Below are 19,433 nucleotides of genomic sequence, written 5' to 3' on the forward strand. Positions count from 1 at the left end.
TGATGATGAGTCATGTTGGGCAACCGGACCCAATAATATTGGGTCTTGCCGGAAGCTATTAGTGTGTTTTTTTTCATTTAAAAGTATTTTTTAATTTAATTTAATTTAATTTAATTTTGAATTGTTTTAATATACTAATATAAAAAATATAAAAAAATTAAAAAAAATATTTTTTAATACAATTCCGAATAAAAAAAACATTTTAAAAACAACCACCATTAAAATTTTCATTATCAAGTAACTGCAAGATCGTTAACCGAAAATCTTTATGGTAAGGAGCATTCTCACAGCTACACCAAAAGACATGATAGAAGGAGAGGATGTGTCACAAATAAATAAATAATTTAGATCCAAAGATATTCACAATCAAGCCAAGAAAATAAAAATTAATCTATACTATTATGCTACACGTACAGGTAATAAAACTATACTAGCATATTATTAGGTCTTGCTACCAGTAGAATCCAATGGCGTTGGGTCCTACTGAGCAGCCAGATCCAATAACGTTGGATCAAGCTATGAATGTTTTTGTTTTTGCATTTAAAATATATTTTTTAATTTTATTTTATTTTTTAGTGTTGGGTCCTGTCTCCAAGGACCCAACAACTTTTAGATTTCTTGATCGCCAGACTCAAAAGATATTGGGTCATTTTTTTAATTATATCCAAGGCTATTTTAGTTTTAGTTGGGCTGCCAGACCCAACACACTTAATATATTGTCTATACCTTTTATATTTTTTTTATATTTAAAAAAAAAATTATTATCGACCTGTTGCGGAGCACGGACCAATATGCTAGTTTTAATTATTATGTGAGTTAATTGACCCGTCTACCCTTATTAAAGGCTTTTTAAAGTTTCAAACTTATATGTCCTTGAATTTTCATAGTTTCGCCAGCATGTCCTTTAAAATTTGCAATCTCACCCATACATGCATTTTTCCTAACAAAAAACTAGATTTGCACAATCCACTGTAGTTAATATAATAATAGTAAAATTGAAGCACTAAATAGTGAGATGTGATGCTTTTGATATCTACAACGTGTGACTCAGATTTTATAATGACAATTGGCTTTTAATATTTTATTTATTTATTAAAGGGAAGAATGGTTATAGTTATGATAATTGTAATATAATTAATCATTATAATATTAAACTATCTTAATTATTATTTGATGGATCAACATCCTATTAGCTTTTTCTTCACGTAAACTCATGACAAGAAGGGCATGCCCAGCATAAAAAAAAAAAGAAGCCAAGCAAAGATATCACACTTTCTCTTTTAGTTACGTATCCAAAGCATACGTGGGTTTGAAATGTCGTTAGATTCAATTTTCTTGAGGTCAGCTACATACCAAGTCAAAGTACTTATGGGTCTGACATCCTGTTAAATTCAATTTTCTTGAGGTCAGCTACATACCAAGTCAAAGCATTTGTGGATCTGATATCCTGTTAGATCCAACCTTCTTGAGCTTGGCTACGCATTATGTGGTTTGACACCTTACCAGACCTAAGCCCTTTGGACTTAACTATGTGTTAGGCCCTAACGCATGTGAGTCTAGCACCCCGTGAAATCCAAGCCCTTTATGCTCGGCTACATGCCCGGCCCACGTCCTTGTAGGTCCTTGCAAGACCTAACCTCGCATAAGCCAAGTCTTTCTTCAAGAACAAGTGTTCAAAGTGGGAATTTACGATCATCATCTCCCTGCCCTCAAGTAGGTCAAAAAGATCGTTAAAAGGTCATCCCTGTGTCAAATCATTATTAATATTGATAATAAGGGATGATCCCATCAACATTAATATTGTGTACAAATTGATATAAGATCATCTTCCATAAACATGTGATATCCTTAACATTAAATGTTGAGGAAAGGAGACATCAACCATCAATATTAATGTTGATTGTAATGGTCTTCCTCCCACTTGGATGAAGAAGAAAAAGACTTACCCCTCGAAGAAAAAAAGAAAAAAAGGTTATAAATACACTCTGAACAACCTAAACAAGAGTTCATAATCTTCACTCTCTCAAAATTTATCCCCAACATTTATGATACATAAACAAAAAAAACAAATATTCTTATTCTTAGAATTTAATACTTATTTACTGCAAATCTTCATAATAAAATTATTGACTTAATCATTGGAGGGTCCCTAATTTTTTTAAAAAAGACTGTTTTTGAAAGATATTCAATCATTGTCGCTAACCCCTGGAATCCTCTATTATGGAGAATAAAATAATAAATATTAACATGAATTTGTGATCAATCCATCTTCCAAACACGACAAAAAATAAATTCCCTAACATTCTGGTTTTTTTAAGCATCATCATTATTAATACTTATTATAATAATTACTAGCTATTATATAGTCTTTGTAATTTTATTTAAAATTTAATTGTATTTTAATAATTAATTCATTATCTATCCTCATCTTATATATACATTCATGAACATTTAAGAAAAATTAAATAATGATATTTTCTTGTAAGAAATAATGTTTTTTTTTAGAAGTTTTCAAACAAGATTTTCTTATTCTATATACATTGTGAGTACGTATATATACATTATGAGCACATGTTTATATATAATCAATTATTGCACCAAGAAATATTCTTCGAGGAGATAAACTTATTCTATTTTTATATTGCTACTTTTATTTTCATGCTCTATTTTATTTTTTTCTATTATTACATTTTATTTTTGCCAATAACTGGCTCCTATTCCCTTAAGAATTCATATTACAAAAACTTTTATTTTGAATCAATTTTTAGAAAACCAAATTCTGCTGGAGCTCCTTAAAAAACAAGCCAAAGCATAAGCCCAAGCCCATCTAGCTTAGGGTTTAAGGCCCAAATTAAAAAAACATCTGGGCGCTCTCCCTCTCTTCCTCCCCTGCGAAAAAAACGAAAACAAAATCAAATAGTTATCATTAGGGTTTATCAATCAATCTCTCTCTGTGGCACTTTTCTTTATTGTTACAGAAGCAGTTTCTTAAAGAATGAGGAAGCTAAAGTTTCACGAGAGAAAGCTGCTAAAGAAAGTAAATTTCTTGGACTGGAAAAGAGAGCAGAATCACAGAGAAGCACATGTTATGCAACGTTACCACATCGTTGAGCGTGATGATTACAAGAAGTACGTTGTATGCATTGAAAACTTTTGTTTTTTTTTTTGTTTCTTGAATCTCTCTTTTAAGTTTCTCTAATTCTTTATGAAAATACTTACTTTTTTTGTGTTTCTTTAACTTTGCCTGTTTTAGTTTTCTGTACTTATTTATGAAACGTGAAATTTATTATTGTTGTTGTTGTTGTGTTTCTTGAACTGGGGATTGTTATATTTTAGTTTAATTATTGGTAAAAATTGTGAAATGCAGGTATTCTAGTGTGTGCCGGATGGTGCAGAAGTTGACAAATATTTTGAAGCAGATGGATCCTAGAGACCCTTATCGTGTTGAAATGACTGACGTTCTTTTGGAGAAGCTGTAAGTTCATTTTGTTTATTTATTTTGTTTTGTTTAATCTTATCATTAGTGGAAAATGTGTGTATGTTAGTGATAATTTGGGCTAAAGGATTGCTGAGGCTTTGATATGGTAAAATCTGAGCTTAAGGAGTAAAGATTGCTAAATAAACATTTTAATCTTGGTGGAAACAAAGTAGTTAGTGTTACCCGTGCTGCTTTTGATATGTGGCATTGCTTCACTGGCAGCAGATTGATTTTATTGTGATGAATACCAATCTTTTTTAGTCTTTGATTTAAGTTCCATTCTTGTAAATGCGTTATGGATAGTGTCCAGCTTCATGTTTTGCTTGTTGGTTTTAAGGTTTGAACATCAGGCAATGAAAAGTCACAATTGACCGAGATAGTCTTTTTAAATTGGTTTTACAAGTAATGTTCTAAGTGGTTCTTTTTGTTGCACCCTTTTTCTCTTGTTGCTGTTGTTTCCAATTAAGTACTGATGTTTTGGTTGTCTCGTTGCAAATGACAGCTACAACATGGGTGTGATACCGAGCAGGAAAAGCTTGGCCTTGTGTGATCGCTTGTCAGTGTCATCCTTTTGCAGGTAGGATAATGCTTCTTGAACTGAAATCTTTTGCTATGTAATGAGACCCCTCTGTTTGAGCCCTTCCCCCTTTTCTACTCTCTCTCTTGAGAGGATGTGTACAGAAAATGTGGTGCAATTCGATATTTATGGTGTGAAGAGAAATCCCAAACTTCCATTGGACTTTAGCATGGTGTTCTCCCTTACTGCTGTACTGACTGGTTGCTTGGAAATTCTCTTCTTTCAAATCTTTACCTACTTGCATGTTTGTTTTGTTAATGAGTATATCTTGTTGCTTGCAGGCGTAGGCTTTCAACTGTTTTGATGAGATTGAAGTTTGCTGAACACTTAAAAGAAGCCATAACATACATTGAGCAGGGGCATATTCGTGCAGGTCCCGAGACCGTTACTGACCCAGCATTCCTGGTAACAAGGAGCATGGAAGACTTTGTTACTTGGGTAGATACATCCAAGATAAAGAGAAAGGTGCTTGAATATAATGAGAATCTGGATGATTATGATGCAATGAACTAGGAGAAACTTTTTTTGTATGCCTTGTGTCTGTGGGTTTACGACATAAGCAAAATCTTGGTCATAAATGATTAAAATATGGTGTCAGAATGATGTTTAGAGGGAGTTTTGCCCTACCCTACTGCTGAGAACACCACCCTCAAGAGCCAGAATTTATGGTGTTACAATTTACAAATATTTTGTAATTTGTGAAATCTTATGAGCAAGCCTTCTCTCAATGTTTTTCTTCAAGCTAAATTGATTTCCCGTTCTACCGTAATTCTGATTGTTGTACCTTTTTTTGTCTTAAAAAGAAATTAAAAAACTGTTTTTTTATACTAGTAAAATTTCATGTTATCAGGATATTATGTTCTTACATTCAAAGTTTTTTTTTTCCCCTCATTCAACAGCATAACGCACGAAGGAAAGCTAGTTATATACTAGTTATATACTAGTTAAATAGTAATGGCTAAAATATCTAGTAGTTTGTGTTCTATGGTTTTGTGAAGAAGCTTCAACTCTACTTGCAAGATTAGGGTTTATAGTTAAGATATCAAAAGCAAAATGCTAAATCAGCCAATTTTGCATTAGAATTTTGCTCTTAGTTTTTACCGGCTAAAAAAGATTATAACTTACCATCTATTTTTAGAAACTAATAAGGTGGTCTTTATTGTTCTACAATTCTTATATTTGATTTCTTTATTCTTTTTATACATGATTTTGCCACGTGTATTATTAAGACTAAAATAAAATAAAATATATATTGTATGGGTTCAATAAACTAACCGTTTATAAAGTGTAAAAGAAAAACTAGAATATAATATACCTAACATTTGATATTGTGGCAAACATACAATATTTTAAATAAAAAAATTCAGTTTATAATTTATTTTAAATTCATAGTTGTTAGAAATCAACTAAAGTTTTTTTTTTAAATTTTAAAAAATATATTAACATGGTAATATGAATATTTAAACCAACCACAACTATTTTAATTTTTTTTATTGATAATTATAATTAAAAGGGGTTATATTAATTGTAATAGAAAATACTTTCTACTTGAAAATATATTAAAATAATATTTTTTATTTTTTAAATATTATTTTTTTTATTAGTAAATAAAAAATTAATAATTAATAATCCCATGGTGAAAGAAAGGCTAGCTATTTTTTAATATACGGCGCCGTCTTGAACAAGGGATGAGAATCCCCTGGGTCTCAAAACAGGCAGCCACCACGCAGAACACAAATCCCATCTCCCCCTCTTCCCCTCAGTTCCTAATCTGTTTCTTCTTCATTTTCTTTTTCTTAATCAGCTACTACTGAGTACTGACCTTCAGTTCAAGCTTGGATTACGCTCCATTTCAGGCAAGTCAACCTCTCCTTTTTTTCTTCTTCTCTCCACAGGTTCCGACATACACAGTTCTTACACCTTGGTTTTTAGGTTCTTCTGTTAAAGGCTTATTTCACTGTATATATATGCATGAGTTGATACTATTTGGTCTATGGCATCTATATGAACGTTTTTCACCTATCGAATTGAGTGACATGAGGAAATTTATGGTTTGGTTTAGTGGCATGTTCTCAAGATTTAGGGAATTTGGTAATCTTCTGAGGATAATGTCATATTTTATGCTCAGTTTTTGAGAGAAATAAAAGAAACTGTCAGTTTCTTGTTGTTGGAAATGCTATTGCAGGTCTTTCGTACTGCTTTGGGAAGACTGCTTTACATGGCGTGCGGACTTTCCTACCCTTCCTAACTCATTGTATGACTGATTTGCTGATTTTTGTATTCTCTGAATGTGGCTCTATAGCATGTGGTTAGCGTGTTGCATCCCCCGCTTTATTATGTTGATTGAGGATACTGGCACTGTCACAACCCCTTTATATATATATATATATAAGTTTGCACCCCCTGCTTTATCTCTGAATGTGGATTCTTTGTTTAAATATTTTAGAATTTATGTTTGGTTCAGGGTTTTATATATTTTAATTGTGTTGTTGTTAATTTAAAGTGAAGGATGTAAACTGTTTTCTTTTCTTTTTTTTCAATGGTGAGGTATTGCTTGTAATAAGTTGTGGTACTGGAGCTGTACTTTTTTTTTCAGTCTGGACGTGTTGGAGTTATGGTACTGGAACTGTTTTTTCAGTACTGGAATTGTGAAAGTATGAATTGCCACTGCTATAAGCTGTGGGACAAGGTTGTTAAAATCACGAGTTGTCTTGTAAAATCATACGATTTTACGAGTCAATATATATTATCGTGTTAAATCAGTTTATAAACTCGAAATTTGGTAAAATCGCAGTAAAATCGTACGAAAACATTGAAATCGGCTGAAATTGTTTAAAATCACGATTTTGAACCCTGTTTTACGTGTTTAAAAAGGCCCTTGGTCTTTAGGTGGATGCTTCTCTTCTTTCTTTCTCTGGTAGTGAGGCTTCTAGAACAACGACAACCGATTTTCCGGTAAGCGGATTGACTGCTTTCCCTTATTATATTCCATTTCCTAAGGCAGCACACACAAGGAACTATTCTGCTTCAGCTACTGTCTCTTAGTTCGGAGTTTAACTCTTTCTTACCTCTGATGAATCTTTGGTTGATTCCCTCTTTTCAACCCCTATTGGGTTGGCCCAGGCTCAAAGGCCCTGTCATATTGTCAAGCCTGAGAAAGCCTAGCCCGCAAGCTTGCTTCACCTTCACTTCCTTCCGTATCTGATTCTTAGTCTGCTCTAAGGGCAGCCAGTGACTTGAGGTCTTCTGGAGTGACTCTCGGGTAATTTCAGTGGTTCAGCTCTGGTTCAAAAATTTATATATACTGGCAGTCTGCACTACAGTAAGCCAATAACAGCACCAAAAATTAAAAAACCTAGCGTCTCCTAGCGCCTCTCTTTCTCAAAGTCCTTCCAGTTCCAATTTCCAAATTCAAAACAAACCATCTCTGCAACATTTAAGTAACTTACCATCCAGTGTTCCATCTCTCCAATTTCCATTTCTCCGTAACTTACCAAATTCCACTTTTGTACAATCTACCTCTCTTTCCATCTCTCCAATTTCCATCTGGGTGGAAAAGAATTATATCTGCAAATTGCAACCTACTGGTAAGTGATCTGCAACCTTGAAGGATTTTTTTTGTGTATGGAGCTTCTGATTTCTGAATTAGTTTTCTTAGTTGGGAAACTAATTAGGAGGGAGCCGGGGAGTCAGTAATAAGTGATCTTGATTTCTTATAACATGCACAGCACAACAATTTCTTCCCTTGCTCATTTTAATGGCAAATAATTTTGCTAAATCTTGACAAAACCATGTGGAAAAATCCTTTGCACCTGGTAAAATAAAGCCATTGTAAGCAGCCGAGCTCAAGTTTTTTTCCTCTTGCAACTACTAATCTCAGAGTCAATTAATGAAATTTTGCTTAATCAAATTTTATTATGTTTTCTAACCTGAACTTATTTTTAAAGTGGCTGCTGTTTCTTTGGCTTTTCATATATCCCGTAGTCAATTAATGAGCATGTGGATTAAAGTTATCAAAAGGAAATCATTGTTGTGATGAACTCTGATGTTGCAGCTCTTTATTTGTATTTGATAGCCTTTGGTGCTCCTCTATATTATATTTCAGAGTTGCTCTTAGCTAATTGCTTTTCATTGTCTTGATGATACATGTGCTTAACATACCAAGTAAGACACCAGATTCTGACTTTTGAAATCAAAATGCCCTTGCCATATTCATATCTACTAGTGTAAGATTCTTTAATGTTGCCATGCTGCTGTGATCTTTAATGAATGAATTGATGCTCTGTGTGTACGCTTCTTATTAGTTTACCCACTGAGGGATGCTTTGTGCCTACCTAAAAGCGGTATGTGTCAGTTATGAGTGTTTGTCTGTTTTTCATAGGATATAGGATATTTTCCAATAACTGGTTGCTGTCGATACAGAAGATGACCATGCATTTATTGAAAAAAAGCCTAACCCATGCATTGCTACTGTATTTCAAAAAGTACTGTAATTCTTCACTCAAGTTTTATTCATTGTCTCCGTGTATCATGACTAGATGGGCAAGTGGAGCCCTTGATCCAAAGATCAGCACATCTGGTGATGTTGTTACATCAGTGAAAAGGTTTGTGCATGCTTGTTAATTCGGTACTTTTGCTTCGATACTATGAAATGCAAGCTTATGTTAAATACCTCGTGTGCTATTTCTCACAGGGGTGTATGGGCAGTGATTGCAGACTTGCAGTTTTTCTTGGTTATTGCTTGCAGGCCCCCTCGACGTAAGTTGCGGGATTCAGCTATCATGAAATTTGGTTTTATGCTGTTACTTGTTACTGAATGTTGAATTGTTAAGCATACCTTATGGTTTCTTTTGTCACTTGATATTTGAGAGTTTGAAGCTCTGATTGTAAGTGTTTGATTTATTTGTTGGGATTAGTGGACCAACAATATCTAATCATAGATGGTCACTTCTCTAGTACCTTTAGGTTTTAATATAACTTGGCTGTTGACATTCTAATTTTTATGGATAAACATCAAAAACAGAGAGGACCTAACTCATCTGGCTGGTTCTCGAACCTGGCAGCAAACTATTTAGGTTTGAAATTGTTCTCAAGTGAGCTCTTAACATATGCAGATTTTAGTGGAGCTGCTATCATCATTCATCAATTACTTTAGCTTTGTGAGTTCTTTATGCATGCTTTTGGATTATATGAATTGTTATGTATAACACATGTATTATGGTACATCTTTTTTAACAAAAAAATTAATTAGAATCATATTATGGTACTATTTAGTTTGTTAATTGTTAGTTAATGAAAAGTTAGTTAAATTTTGTATGAATTTTTATTTGGACCATGTGTTTTAAGATGCTTGAACTATGTATGAATTTTTATTTGAATAATGTATTTTAAGGTTTTAAGGTGCTTGAACTATGAATGAAAAAAAATTTTCCTTACGATTTTACGATCCGAGTTTATCCTACATTTTTCGTGTCGTGTCAAAAATGTGTTCTTAACAACCTTGCTGTGGGAAAGAGGTTCTGGAATTGTATTTTTGTTGTGGGAAATAATCACCACTGTTATAAGCTTCTTTTTTTTTTTTTTTCAATTTTCCGGGTTGATCTAGATTAACTCCCGACCCGTGAACTGGTCATTGAGCGGGGTTTGGTTTGATAACTATGCTAATAATATTAATAACTAATATTAAAAGATTCATTTTTTACATTATTTCTCTTTCTTAATTTGGTGGTTTCTTTTCTCTTCTTCTTTTGCAGGTAGAACAACCCGCCAGTTGTTGCTGTTCCTTGGAGAGAGAGAGAGAGAGAGAGAGAAGATTTTTTTAGCGAGATGGTGACTTCTACTTAGATGGGTCTCATAGTCAGTGCTGCATGTACAGTTACTGCTGCTACTACTAATAACTGCAACAACTGTTTTCCCATTTTCTTCTCTCAGGTATATATCATAAGCACTTGTGTCTTTTCTACCCATTTTCCAATTAACCTTTTTGTCTTATTACTGCATTATTTCTCCCTATTGAACTCTTAATTTTGATGTTTTGCTTTTAGATCTTATGCAGTTTTTTTGTTGGTTTATTGACAATATTGAAATGGTTTTCTTTTTATTTCCTGATTTTGGGATATGGGATTTTTTTTTTATATAAAATGTTGCTGTTATATCTGTTTTGTTGTCTTTTTGTTTGGACAACTTTAGATTTGGATCCTTGAGAGCCTGATAATTTGGATTGTTTTGGTGTGCTTTTGTAATGAATTGAATCAATGAATCAGATTCAATGGTTATCAAGGATTGAAGTTTTTTTCGTTTTGATGTTTTGTTCACCCAACATGCAAAAATTTATTGATTCATTGATTCAATTCATTACAAAAGCACACCAAAACGATCCAAATTATCAGGCTCTCAAGGATCCAACATGCAAAACAAAATCCTTGACTTGAAGTTTTTTTCGTTTTCATCTTTTGATCACACAACATGCAAAAATTTATTGAGTTTCTACAATGTGTGGAAATTTTATGAATTGTTCCCAATTAAAACAAAGTATCATGTTTCATTGCTGGATATGTTTTCTAGATATCATTATAGCTACATTTATCAGCAAAACAAAAAACTGAATCTTTAATTTTTATGAGGGACCCCCCCCCCTCCTCTCACTCGTCTTCTCAACAGTCAGAAATCTTGAGCACAAAACCCTAATCCAAGACGAATTCAACAAACTCTAAGGAGGAGGAGGAGTCAAAGCAAGCATGACTAACAAAATTGCTGAAAAAAGAAGACAGCAAGAAGAAGATGATGAAGAAGATGGTGATCTCGACGGTTGGGGAGAGAGAAATTATTCTGATGAGAGATCTTGGGAAGCTTTACAAGAGGATGAGTCTGGGCTCCTTCGTCCTTTGGATAACAAAGCGATGTACCATGCTCAGTATCGCCGTCGCCTTCGTTCTCTTTCTACTGCTTCTAATTCCCAGCGTATTCAGAAAGGGCTCATTCGCTTTCTCTACGTTGTCCTAGATCTCTCAAGGGTAATCATAATTTTATTCTTTTTCTTCCTTTTTTCAATTTCTGACTACATTTTCAATATTTAATATTTAATTGTTAGGTGGATTTGCTCCCTGCATTAAGAAAATAATTTCTTATGAATGGGACAAAAGAAATGGAGTTATTATGTCCTCTCATTCATATTATGTGATAAAGGAATGAAAAAACATTTTCTGAACTATCACTTGGTCTTCAAATGGTATGAAAGTAACAAATTAGAAATGAATTTTGTAGGCTGCATCGGTGATGGATTTTCGACCAAGCAGAATGGCTGTGGTTGCGCAAAATGTTGAGGCGTTTATAAGGGAGTTTTTTGATCAGAATCCACTTAGTCAGATTGCTTTGGTTACTATAAAAGATGGGGTTGCTTATTCTTTAACGGAGCTTGGTGGGAGTCCTGAGTCTCATATTAAGGCTTTGATGGCTAAGCTGGAATGTTCAGGTGATTCGTCACTACAGAATGCATTGGAGCTTGTTCATGAGTATCTTGATAAAATTCCATCATATGGTAATCGTGAAGTTCTCATCTTATATTCTGCCCTTACGACCTGTGATCCGGGAGATATAATGGAGACAATCCAGAAATGCAAGAAGTCTAAAATGAGATGCTCAGTTATTGGCCTCTCTGCTGAAATGTTCATATGCAAGCATCTCTGCCAAGAAACTGGTGGATTGTACTCTGTTGCTTTGGATGAGGTGAGTTATATTAACTAAAAGGAATTTGAGAATAACTTGCCATGTTGTAAGCAATCTGGCTGTTATTGAAAACTAAAAGCTTAAAATAAATCTGAGTCTTTCAAAAATTCCAAGAAAAGAAAATCTTCTACAAAACGCAAGGGCATCTAATATTTTCTTACCAATCCTAAAGCTGAAAGCATATTTCATAAGCACTGCTGCTATGTTTTTCTTATGCAGAGCCACTTTAAAGAGTTAATATTGGAGCATGCACCCCCTCCTCCGGCAATAGCAGAATTTGCAATAGCTAACTTGATCAAGATGGGTTTCCCACAAAGAGCAGCAGAGGGTTCCATCTCGATATGTTCTTGTCATAAAGAATCGAAAGTTGGTGAGGGGTATATTTGTCCAAGATGTAAAGCGCGTGTGTGTGAGCTTCCTACCGAATGCCGTATTTGTGGGTTGACACTTGTTTCTTCACCCCATTTAGCAAGGTCGTACCATCATCTCTTTCCCATAGCACCATTTGATGAGGTGAAACCATCACGTCAAAATGAACCACATCGTAGATCACAGAAAACTTGTTTTGGTTGCCAACAAAGCCTTGTCAATCCTGGTGAGTTATATAGATGTGGAGGTTTTGCATTTGTACATGCTCCTTGTTATACGTCTCTATTCATGACCATGCATGCCTATGGAATACAGATATAATATCCAGATTCGGATGAATTATCTTCTCATGTTGCTATTATTATTGGGGCATCACACACAGAGATGTTTGAAATTTACTCTGCCTGCAAACCAAACTTTTTTGGAGTGTCATTGGTGCATCATGATAACCTAGATCCTTTGTTGCCCATCTCTGGTAAAATTATCAAGAAGAAATATATTTTAACTCTGGTGTCAAACTGCTGGACCAATGTTAGCTGGCAGATTTATTTGGGCTGAGACTCCGTTTACCTTTTTTCTCTGCTTAAAAGAAAACTTACTTACTACTGACTGGTCCACCTCATATTTTAGTTTTTTTCTTCTCTTTTGCTGATGGATTTGTGGTTAAGACTCTCATTATGTTTGGCAAGTATTTGTTGCTCAGCTATTCTAATTGTTTTGTCACAGGCAATAAACCCAGCCTTCAAGTTGCTTGTCCAAAATGCAAACAGTACTTTTGCCTTGACTGTGACATTTACATTCATGAGAGCCTGCACAATTGCCCAGGTTGCGAGAGCCTTAGAGCTTCATAGTCAGGCACCGCTGCATCGGTAATGAAGAATGAAAAACTATTGCCACTTGAGTGTTCTACTTTTCTTCTGCCATATGGATATGGCATGCTCTTACTGCTATTCCTTCAAACACATCCAAGCAAGTTCAGATTTTTTTTTCCTTTTCATGTATGGCGTGGTCACCATTGCAACACGGACAGATACCTAACTTGACTGGTCAGGCAAGTATTGTCGCGATGCTTTCTTGAGCGCGGATACTTGGTTTTACAGATAGGGCTGTTGAGCGGAGCTTAGCTCACGTCCATTGAATATGTAATCAAAGAATTCATAGGCCACATGCGTCACGCGGATTGCAATCTTTCACATGACATGTGATTCCATCATGGTTGTAGCCATAATTGGTCACTTAAAAGTGCTTCTTAGGTGACTAGAACCCTCTCATGTTAGAACTTGTACGCCCCTTTTTCCCGAGGGTGCATTGGCTTTATTTGATTCACAGATATACCATGTCATAGAAACAGCACATACCTTTCAGGAGTTTTGGGTAATTTTTTTTGTATCCAATCAGTGACTCAAAAAGAACTAGGGTATCGTATCTTAATTCCTCAAATTTTACTGATTGGTTGGAGTAAAAGAAAATCTTACTCTTCTTTTCCGGGACATCACAAATATACACTCATGCTTTGTGATTGGTTGTTACTGCAGTTAATTTTATTGCACTGGAGGAGACCTCACTTCAGGTAGAGCAGTGCCTTCATTAATGTCACGCATCACAGCCACAGCGCCTCTGCTATCTGCACTTCCATTTTCTGTCGCAAGTAAAATGGCCGTGAATCTTGATCTCTGGAAATTTAAGGTTTAATTTGATGGTTTTCAAGGCAGAATATGGACGAGTCGAGGGAGGGATGTGACTGGTAAAATAAAAGTTTTTGCCCTACAAATCAAATTTCAGATGATTAGCCAACGTCATGCCTTTATGTCCATTTACAGTGATTAATGCATTTAAGGCCTAAATAAAACTCGCAACTATACAATTTTTTATTTAGATTAAATACGGTTTTGATTATTTTTTCATATTTTTTGTTTTAAAATTTATTAAAATAATATTTTTTTAAAAAAAAAAATTATTTTTAATATTAGCATATTAAAATAACTGAAAACACCTAAAAATTATTAATTTAAAATTAAAAAAAATAAATAAAAATTTAATTTTTTTAAAAAACAAAAATAACTTAAAACACGCCAGGCTACCGCATCAAGGTCAGCTACAACATTTGAACGTGCTTTATCTCCTCATGCTCAAACATTGTCTACTCGCCATCCACCATTGAAATAAAACTTGCATGTATTAAATAAAAGCACGTTCCTTGGCCACTTGCCTTTAAAAAATTGGTCCCTCTATAGTGAAATATATAAATCTCTCAACATGGAGCAATGGTGCCCATGCTGCAGTAGATGAAGGAAGGGGTTCTTCCAGATGGGGGAACAGCTATAGACTCACAATCGAGAGCTTTCATACTGAACAATTGAAGGCCGCAACCTTCAATTTTAGAAATGACTAGTTTCTTGGCAAAATAATATTAAGTTTAAGAGAAGAGATGGCTTTAGATTTTCGTTCTCCCACCAAAAGGATGGATAACAGAGGATGTGAAGATGATGTTCCCGCCACCCAATCAATACAAAACTTGTCCACAGTACTAACAAACAGAGCGGTAAACAAAGATAAATAAAAGCTACAATCATCTAGGAAAGATCCTCTCACTGTAACTCGTGTCCAAAGCCTCTAAAGGAGATGAGCTCAAGACATCCTTTGCGCAGCCTCCTTGGCTAAAACTCTCTCCTTAGCTTTGCTCTTGGCCAGAGATTTGGAACCCATGATGCCACCACCCCATTTCTTGCGGTGCTCATCAAACTTGTCGTTGAAGTTAGCCTGCAGTTGAAGAGAAAAAACGTGAGAAGCAAGAACAGAATTCAAGAAATAGGTAAACCATGCAAAGGTAAACCACATACAAAAGCAAGTTCGATGAGAAATCATTTCAGTCAACCGCATAAAAAAGCATCGCTGTTAGATAAAGACTTCATCGTGAAACGGTTTAAAAGGGACAAATTTCCCCTTTCTGAATTTTGCTATCTTCTAGGAGGGTTTCAAATAAATGTGCTGTTTTTTTTTTCTTTTCTTTTCTTTTTTTGAGATCAGACTTCAAAATAACATTTTGGGGTGATGGATAGGCCTAGCAACAGACATTCCTGAACAGAGCAAGCACATGATCATTATATTTAACGCCTGTCATGGTATAGGGTCGTTGCTCATTAAGATATTACCTTGACTGCCTCCAAAACCTTGCTAAATTCCAATTTGTCCTCATTCTTGACAGAAGTAAGGCACAAAACTGAAGCTGTTTTCTTGTGGACAATCTGGTTTTTAAAAAACAAATATCCTTCATTATCCATGAAAAATTAATTGAAAAAATTATTCTAAGCATAAGAAAAAGTTCAGAGAAATCACCGCTCCAAGTCGTGACTTGCCCTTCACAATGGCATAAGGAACCTCCATTTTCCGGCACAATGCAGGCAACCAAACAACAAGCTCAATTGGATCTACATCATGTGCAATAACGACCAGCTGGGCCTTGTTCTACACGCATCAAGAAAAAAACAATATTACCTAGACAAGAACACAAAAAATTGGCCTTGCAATTTCTCCCCACGGATCCCATAAAAGGTTGAAAGGAAGGTGTGTGTGTGTGTAAACAGAGGGATGAGAATCAATGTGTAAACCAGCCAAATAATTGACAGAAATGAGAGGAAAGAGGTTAAGAGATGAAACAAAGCAATCAATTCAGAAGTCATCTTCTCCTATAAAACCTTAATTACAACAGAACTCCCAAATAGGTCAATTAGAAAAGGTACACAATGCACCAGAACATATATTATCACTTTATTACCCAATTAGCAGCAGAGATAATAATAATAAAAAAAAAACTGTAGATGCTAACATCAATACCTGCTCAATGAGGTAAGTAACATGGTTAAGACCATATTTAATAACAATAGGCTTCTTTGTTTCCACAGTCTTCCCCTCAGCTTCAGCTTGTGCTCTCTTAAGAAGCCTTTCCTTCTTAGCAGCCTTGTCCTCAGGTCTATATTTTAGGAACAACTTGAAAAGTTGCGTAGCTGTAACACAAAATGACGAAAACAAAACAACAAATATTATCTGCAGCTTCAGTAATTTAAAAAAATGCATCAAAGCACTACAATATCTATAAGAATAATTGGCGTTACATTTAAGCACCAACATCCATGATCCTGGGAGCCAAAGTTTGTTAACTTTTCTAGATTGGGGATGGAAGATTTACCGAGGTTCTTGTCAAGTGTTTTTGTGAACTGGTTAACAGCAGGAGGGACCTTCAAACGCTGTTTCAGAATCCTTCTTTGCCTCTGAATACGAACAACATGTGGCCACTTGACAAATCTAGTCAAATCCTTCTTTGGTGGAAGTGCACCACCAATTCCAAACTGCTTTGGACGTTTTTCAAACAAAGGGTTCACTACCTTTTCCTGTAATTAATCAACATCGGTGCACTAAACCTTTAGTTGCAAAGGAGCAAAGTATAAACCCCAACTGTCAATAATGAAGCAGAATTATAATAATCACATGCAAGTTCTATGAATTGAGTATAAATCATAATCTCTTAGCATTTGTATTCTCGACTTTTAGAAGTATATGATTGCATGAGATTAAGGGGATAGTTGCAGGAAAAAATGGTTGGCTCTAGCTGGCTACAAATTCAAAATGGAAATAAACGACGACAACCACAGAAGAGAGAATGAGGGAGAGAGGGAGATCACGCACAGGTTTCTTCTTTGCTGCCAGTGGGCCCTTCACACCTCTTTTGGGAGCCTGTAGTAAACATAAAAATAAGCCAACGAATCAAAAAAAGGGAAAGAAACAAAGAACATTATTCCAAAATATGCATGTCAAGAACAGAGCTGATCAAAACAATGGGTAAAAATACCATGTTTTTGGTCTTTTCCACCAATATATACCCTGTATGGTGCTTATAAATGCAACATTTCTACACTATAGCCTGAAAAAGTCCTCCATCATCCACCAATATATACACTGTACGGTGCTTATAAATGCAACATTTCTACACTATAGCCTCAAAAAGTCCATCATCCACCAATTTCCAAACCATATCACATAGCCTCACAGCAGAGATATCAAAAATAACAAAATGCAATGAAACTTCAATTCATACAACAAGAAGTGCAGCTATTAACTAACACCCCAATAAAAACAAACCAGCAGAATCTCCAAAAAAAATTTAACTCAAGAAAGTTTAAGTATTTTGGGTACTTTTAATACTTTTTTTTTCCAATAAGTTTTCTGCCTTACCACACACAGTACAAAAAAAAAACACTAGAAAGACTAAGACTGAAATCTTATTCACATAGAGAAGTAAGATCATACACCGCCATCCCAACAAAAATAAAAGCATCGGCGTAAAAAAAAAGAAGTACAATTTTACACCAGAAAATCATCAGTTAAGCTTTTTGAGCACAAGATAGACAACGTTGCAAGAGAAAAACGAAAGGGGCATTAAAGATGAGTGATATATGTTACCATCTAGAAGAGGAGACTTGCAGATCGAAAACCTGAACGTGTTTGAGATGAAAATGGGTAGGGGCAGAAGAGCAGCAAAAACGGCTGCTTTAGTAGGGTTTGCCCAAACCCTAAATTGTTCTTTCAGTTTACATTTTGGTCCCTTCATTATGCTAATTGGTTTATTTTACTTCTACTTTATCTTTATTTTATTTATTAAGCCCTCCCTTCTTCTTAAAATTTGATCAATTATCAAATTTTCCCAATTCCTAAAATCTTAAAATTTGTCCAAATGGAATATCTTACAAATTATTTATTTAACGAGATAAAATCTTCTACTTTCAAATTATATCTCTTCTAAAAAAAATAGAATATATATATATATATCAAACTAAAAATTATATTTAAAGAGAAAATTCTCTTTGAAAAAATAATAATAAATATTTTAGTGTTTTTTTTATGAATCAAACATTGCATCACGACAAAATGTCAGCATTGATTATTTTTTTCAAATATATTATTGGTTTGTTTGTTGATGTTATATACCCTTTAACAGTATAAAAGTTTCAAGTTTTTTTATCCTTAGCATTAGACTTTTATTTTGAAGGTTTTAATCTTTTTATGGTTTTTTCCAATTTAATATTTATCTAATTTTTAAAATATTTTATATTTTTCTCTTTATTTTTCAATGTAAACTAAAGATAAATCTTAACTTTGTATCTTATTTTTAGATGTTAATTAGACATTTATATTTCTCCTTACATCGCTTTTGATTTTTCGCAACTGTTACTTATATGTGTTTTTATACTGTATATGAATTTTATTTAAATTGTATTTGCTAATTTCTCTTTGACCTATTAACTAATCTAGTATTTGTTTTTTATTCTAATCTCGTGGTTTAGTGCTTTGACTAGCTATGTAACCCGCGCTCCGTCGCGGGTTAAATAAAAATTTTTTTAAAGAAGTTCCTAAAAAAAGAGGGTGTTTTGTCTATTTTTTTAGTTTTTAGTTTTTTAACTTGTCGTGTCACTTTATTTTGTATCTAAACCATCTGAAAAATATATAAAAAAGAAGGGTTTAGGGTAGGAGAGAAAACACATTTGAAAAAAAAAAAGTTCCTTTCGGGTTTTTGCCGGATCACCTGAGTTTTGGACTGATCCGATAGGTCAACTAGTTTACTCCGGGTCAATTGCAGGCACAGATTTTGAATGAAAGAGACTCACCTAACGCTGCTGTGCTTGACCTACTAGCAAGACCCAAAGCGTTGGGTTCTGCTTTGGGCATGACCCAAATTGTTGGGTCCTGGTTAACAAAGAGTCCAAAGATGTTGGGTCCTAGTGACAGAAGGGCCCAATTGGACGTTGGGTCACGGTGGTAGACAAGGCCTAAAGCTATTATGTCCAGTGGCAGCAAGGCCCAATTAGACGTTGGGTCATGGTGAGGTGGGAGGCAGAGCCCAAAGCTGTTGAGTCTTGGTTCCTACTGGGGGCAGGACCTAATGTTGATGGGTCCTATTAGCACTGATGGCCTACTCCAAGCAGGACCAAACACTGTTGGGTCCTGTTGGGGGCAAGATCCAACGCTGATGGGTCCTAGTCGCAACATGACCTAAAATTGATGGGTCTACTTCCAGCAGCACCCAACTCAAATGGGTCTTACTCTCAGCCGAATCCAAATCTATTTTGGGTCCTGCTGGGGGAAGCTTTGGGTCCTACTTCCACAAGAATCCAATGACGTTAGGTCATGCTGGATCCATTAGAGTTGGGTCCTCCCTAGCAGGACCCAAGCAAATTGCTACAATGAATGTCCGATGGAAGAAAAGGAAAAGGAGAAGTTGCTCGACAAGCA

The 19,433-nt window shown here is 34.8% G+C and overlaps 3 protein-coding genes across 7 annotated transcripts; 2 read left to right on the top strand and 1 right to left on the bottom strand.

The window, feature by feature from the left end:
• Positions 1-2,864: 2,864 nt before the first annotated feature.
• Positions 2,865-4,824, top strand: LOC18097673 (uncharacterized). The gene is made up of 4 exons (XM_006384208.3): positions 2,865-3,129; positions 3,368-3,475; positions 3,981-4,055; positions 4,337-4,824. The coding sequence occupies exons 1-4, from the start codon at positions 2,996-2,998 to the stop codon at positions 4,566-4,568; spliced, it is 549 nt and encodes a 182-aa protein (XP_006384270.2). The 5' UTR covers positions 2,865-2,995; the 3' UTR covers positions 4,569-4,824.
• A 925-nt stretch (positions 4,825-5,749) lies between these two features.
• Positions 5,750-13,629, top strand: LOC18097674 (general transcription factor IIH subunit 2). 5 transcript variants are annotated; one of them, XM_024599576.2, is made up of 9 exons: positions 6,934-7,010; positions 7,179-7,642; positions 8,594-8,659; positions 8,749-8,813; positions 9,809-9,986; positions 10,716-11,068; positions 11,319-11,780; positions 12,000-12,375; positions 12,876-13,629. In XM_024599576.2, the coding sequence occupies exons 6-9, from the start codon at positions 10,793-10,795 to the stop codon at positions 12,998-13,000; spliced, it is 1,239 nt and encodes a 412-aa protein (XP_024455344.2). In that variant the 5' UTR covers positions 6,934-7,010; positions 7,179-7,642; positions 8,594-8,659; positions 8,749-8,813; positions 9,809-9,986; positions 10,716-10,792; the 3' UTR covers positions 13,001-13,629. The 5 variants fall into 5 exon arrangements, with proteins under 5 accessions (XP_052308296.1, XP_024455347.2, XP_052308295.1 ...); XM_052452335.1 differs by lacking the exons at positions 6,934-7,010; positions 7,179-7,642 and adding an exon at positions 5,756-5,911; XM_052452336.1 differs by lacking the exons at positions 6,934-7,010; positions 7,179-7,642; positions 8,594-8,659; positions 8,749-8,813; positions 9,809-9,986 and adding an exon at positions 5,750-5,915 and having other exon boundaries at positions 10,720-11,068.
• Positions 13,630-14,559: 930 nt separating this feature from the next.
• On the bottom strand, positions 14,560-17,733 carry LOC18097675 (60S ribosomal protein L7a-2). Its single transcript, XM_006384210.3, has 7 exons — positions 17,607-17,733; positions 16,833-16,880; positions 16,336-16,537; positions 15,984-16,153; positions 15,486-15,614; positions 15,302-15,394; positions 14,560-14,909 (listed from the first exon to the last, which is right to left on the bottom strand). The coding sequence occupies exons 1-7, from the start codon at positions 17,607-17,609 to the stop codon at positions 14,778-14,780; spliced, it is 777 nt and encodes a 258-aa protein (XP_006384272.1). The 5' UTR covers positions 17,610-17,733; the 3' UTR covers positions 14,560-14,777.
• Positions 17,734-19,433: the final 1,700 nt, after the last annotated feature.

This window comes from Populus trichocarpa, chromosome 4 (genome assembly GCF_000002775.5).
Source record: "Populus trichocarpa isolate Nisqually-1 chromosome 4, P.trichocarpa_v4.1, whole genome shotgun sequence".
Classification (NCBI taxonomy): domain Eukaryota; kingdom Viridiplantae; phylum Streptophyta; class Magnoliopsida; order Malpighiales; family Salicaceae; genus Populus; species Populus trichocarpa.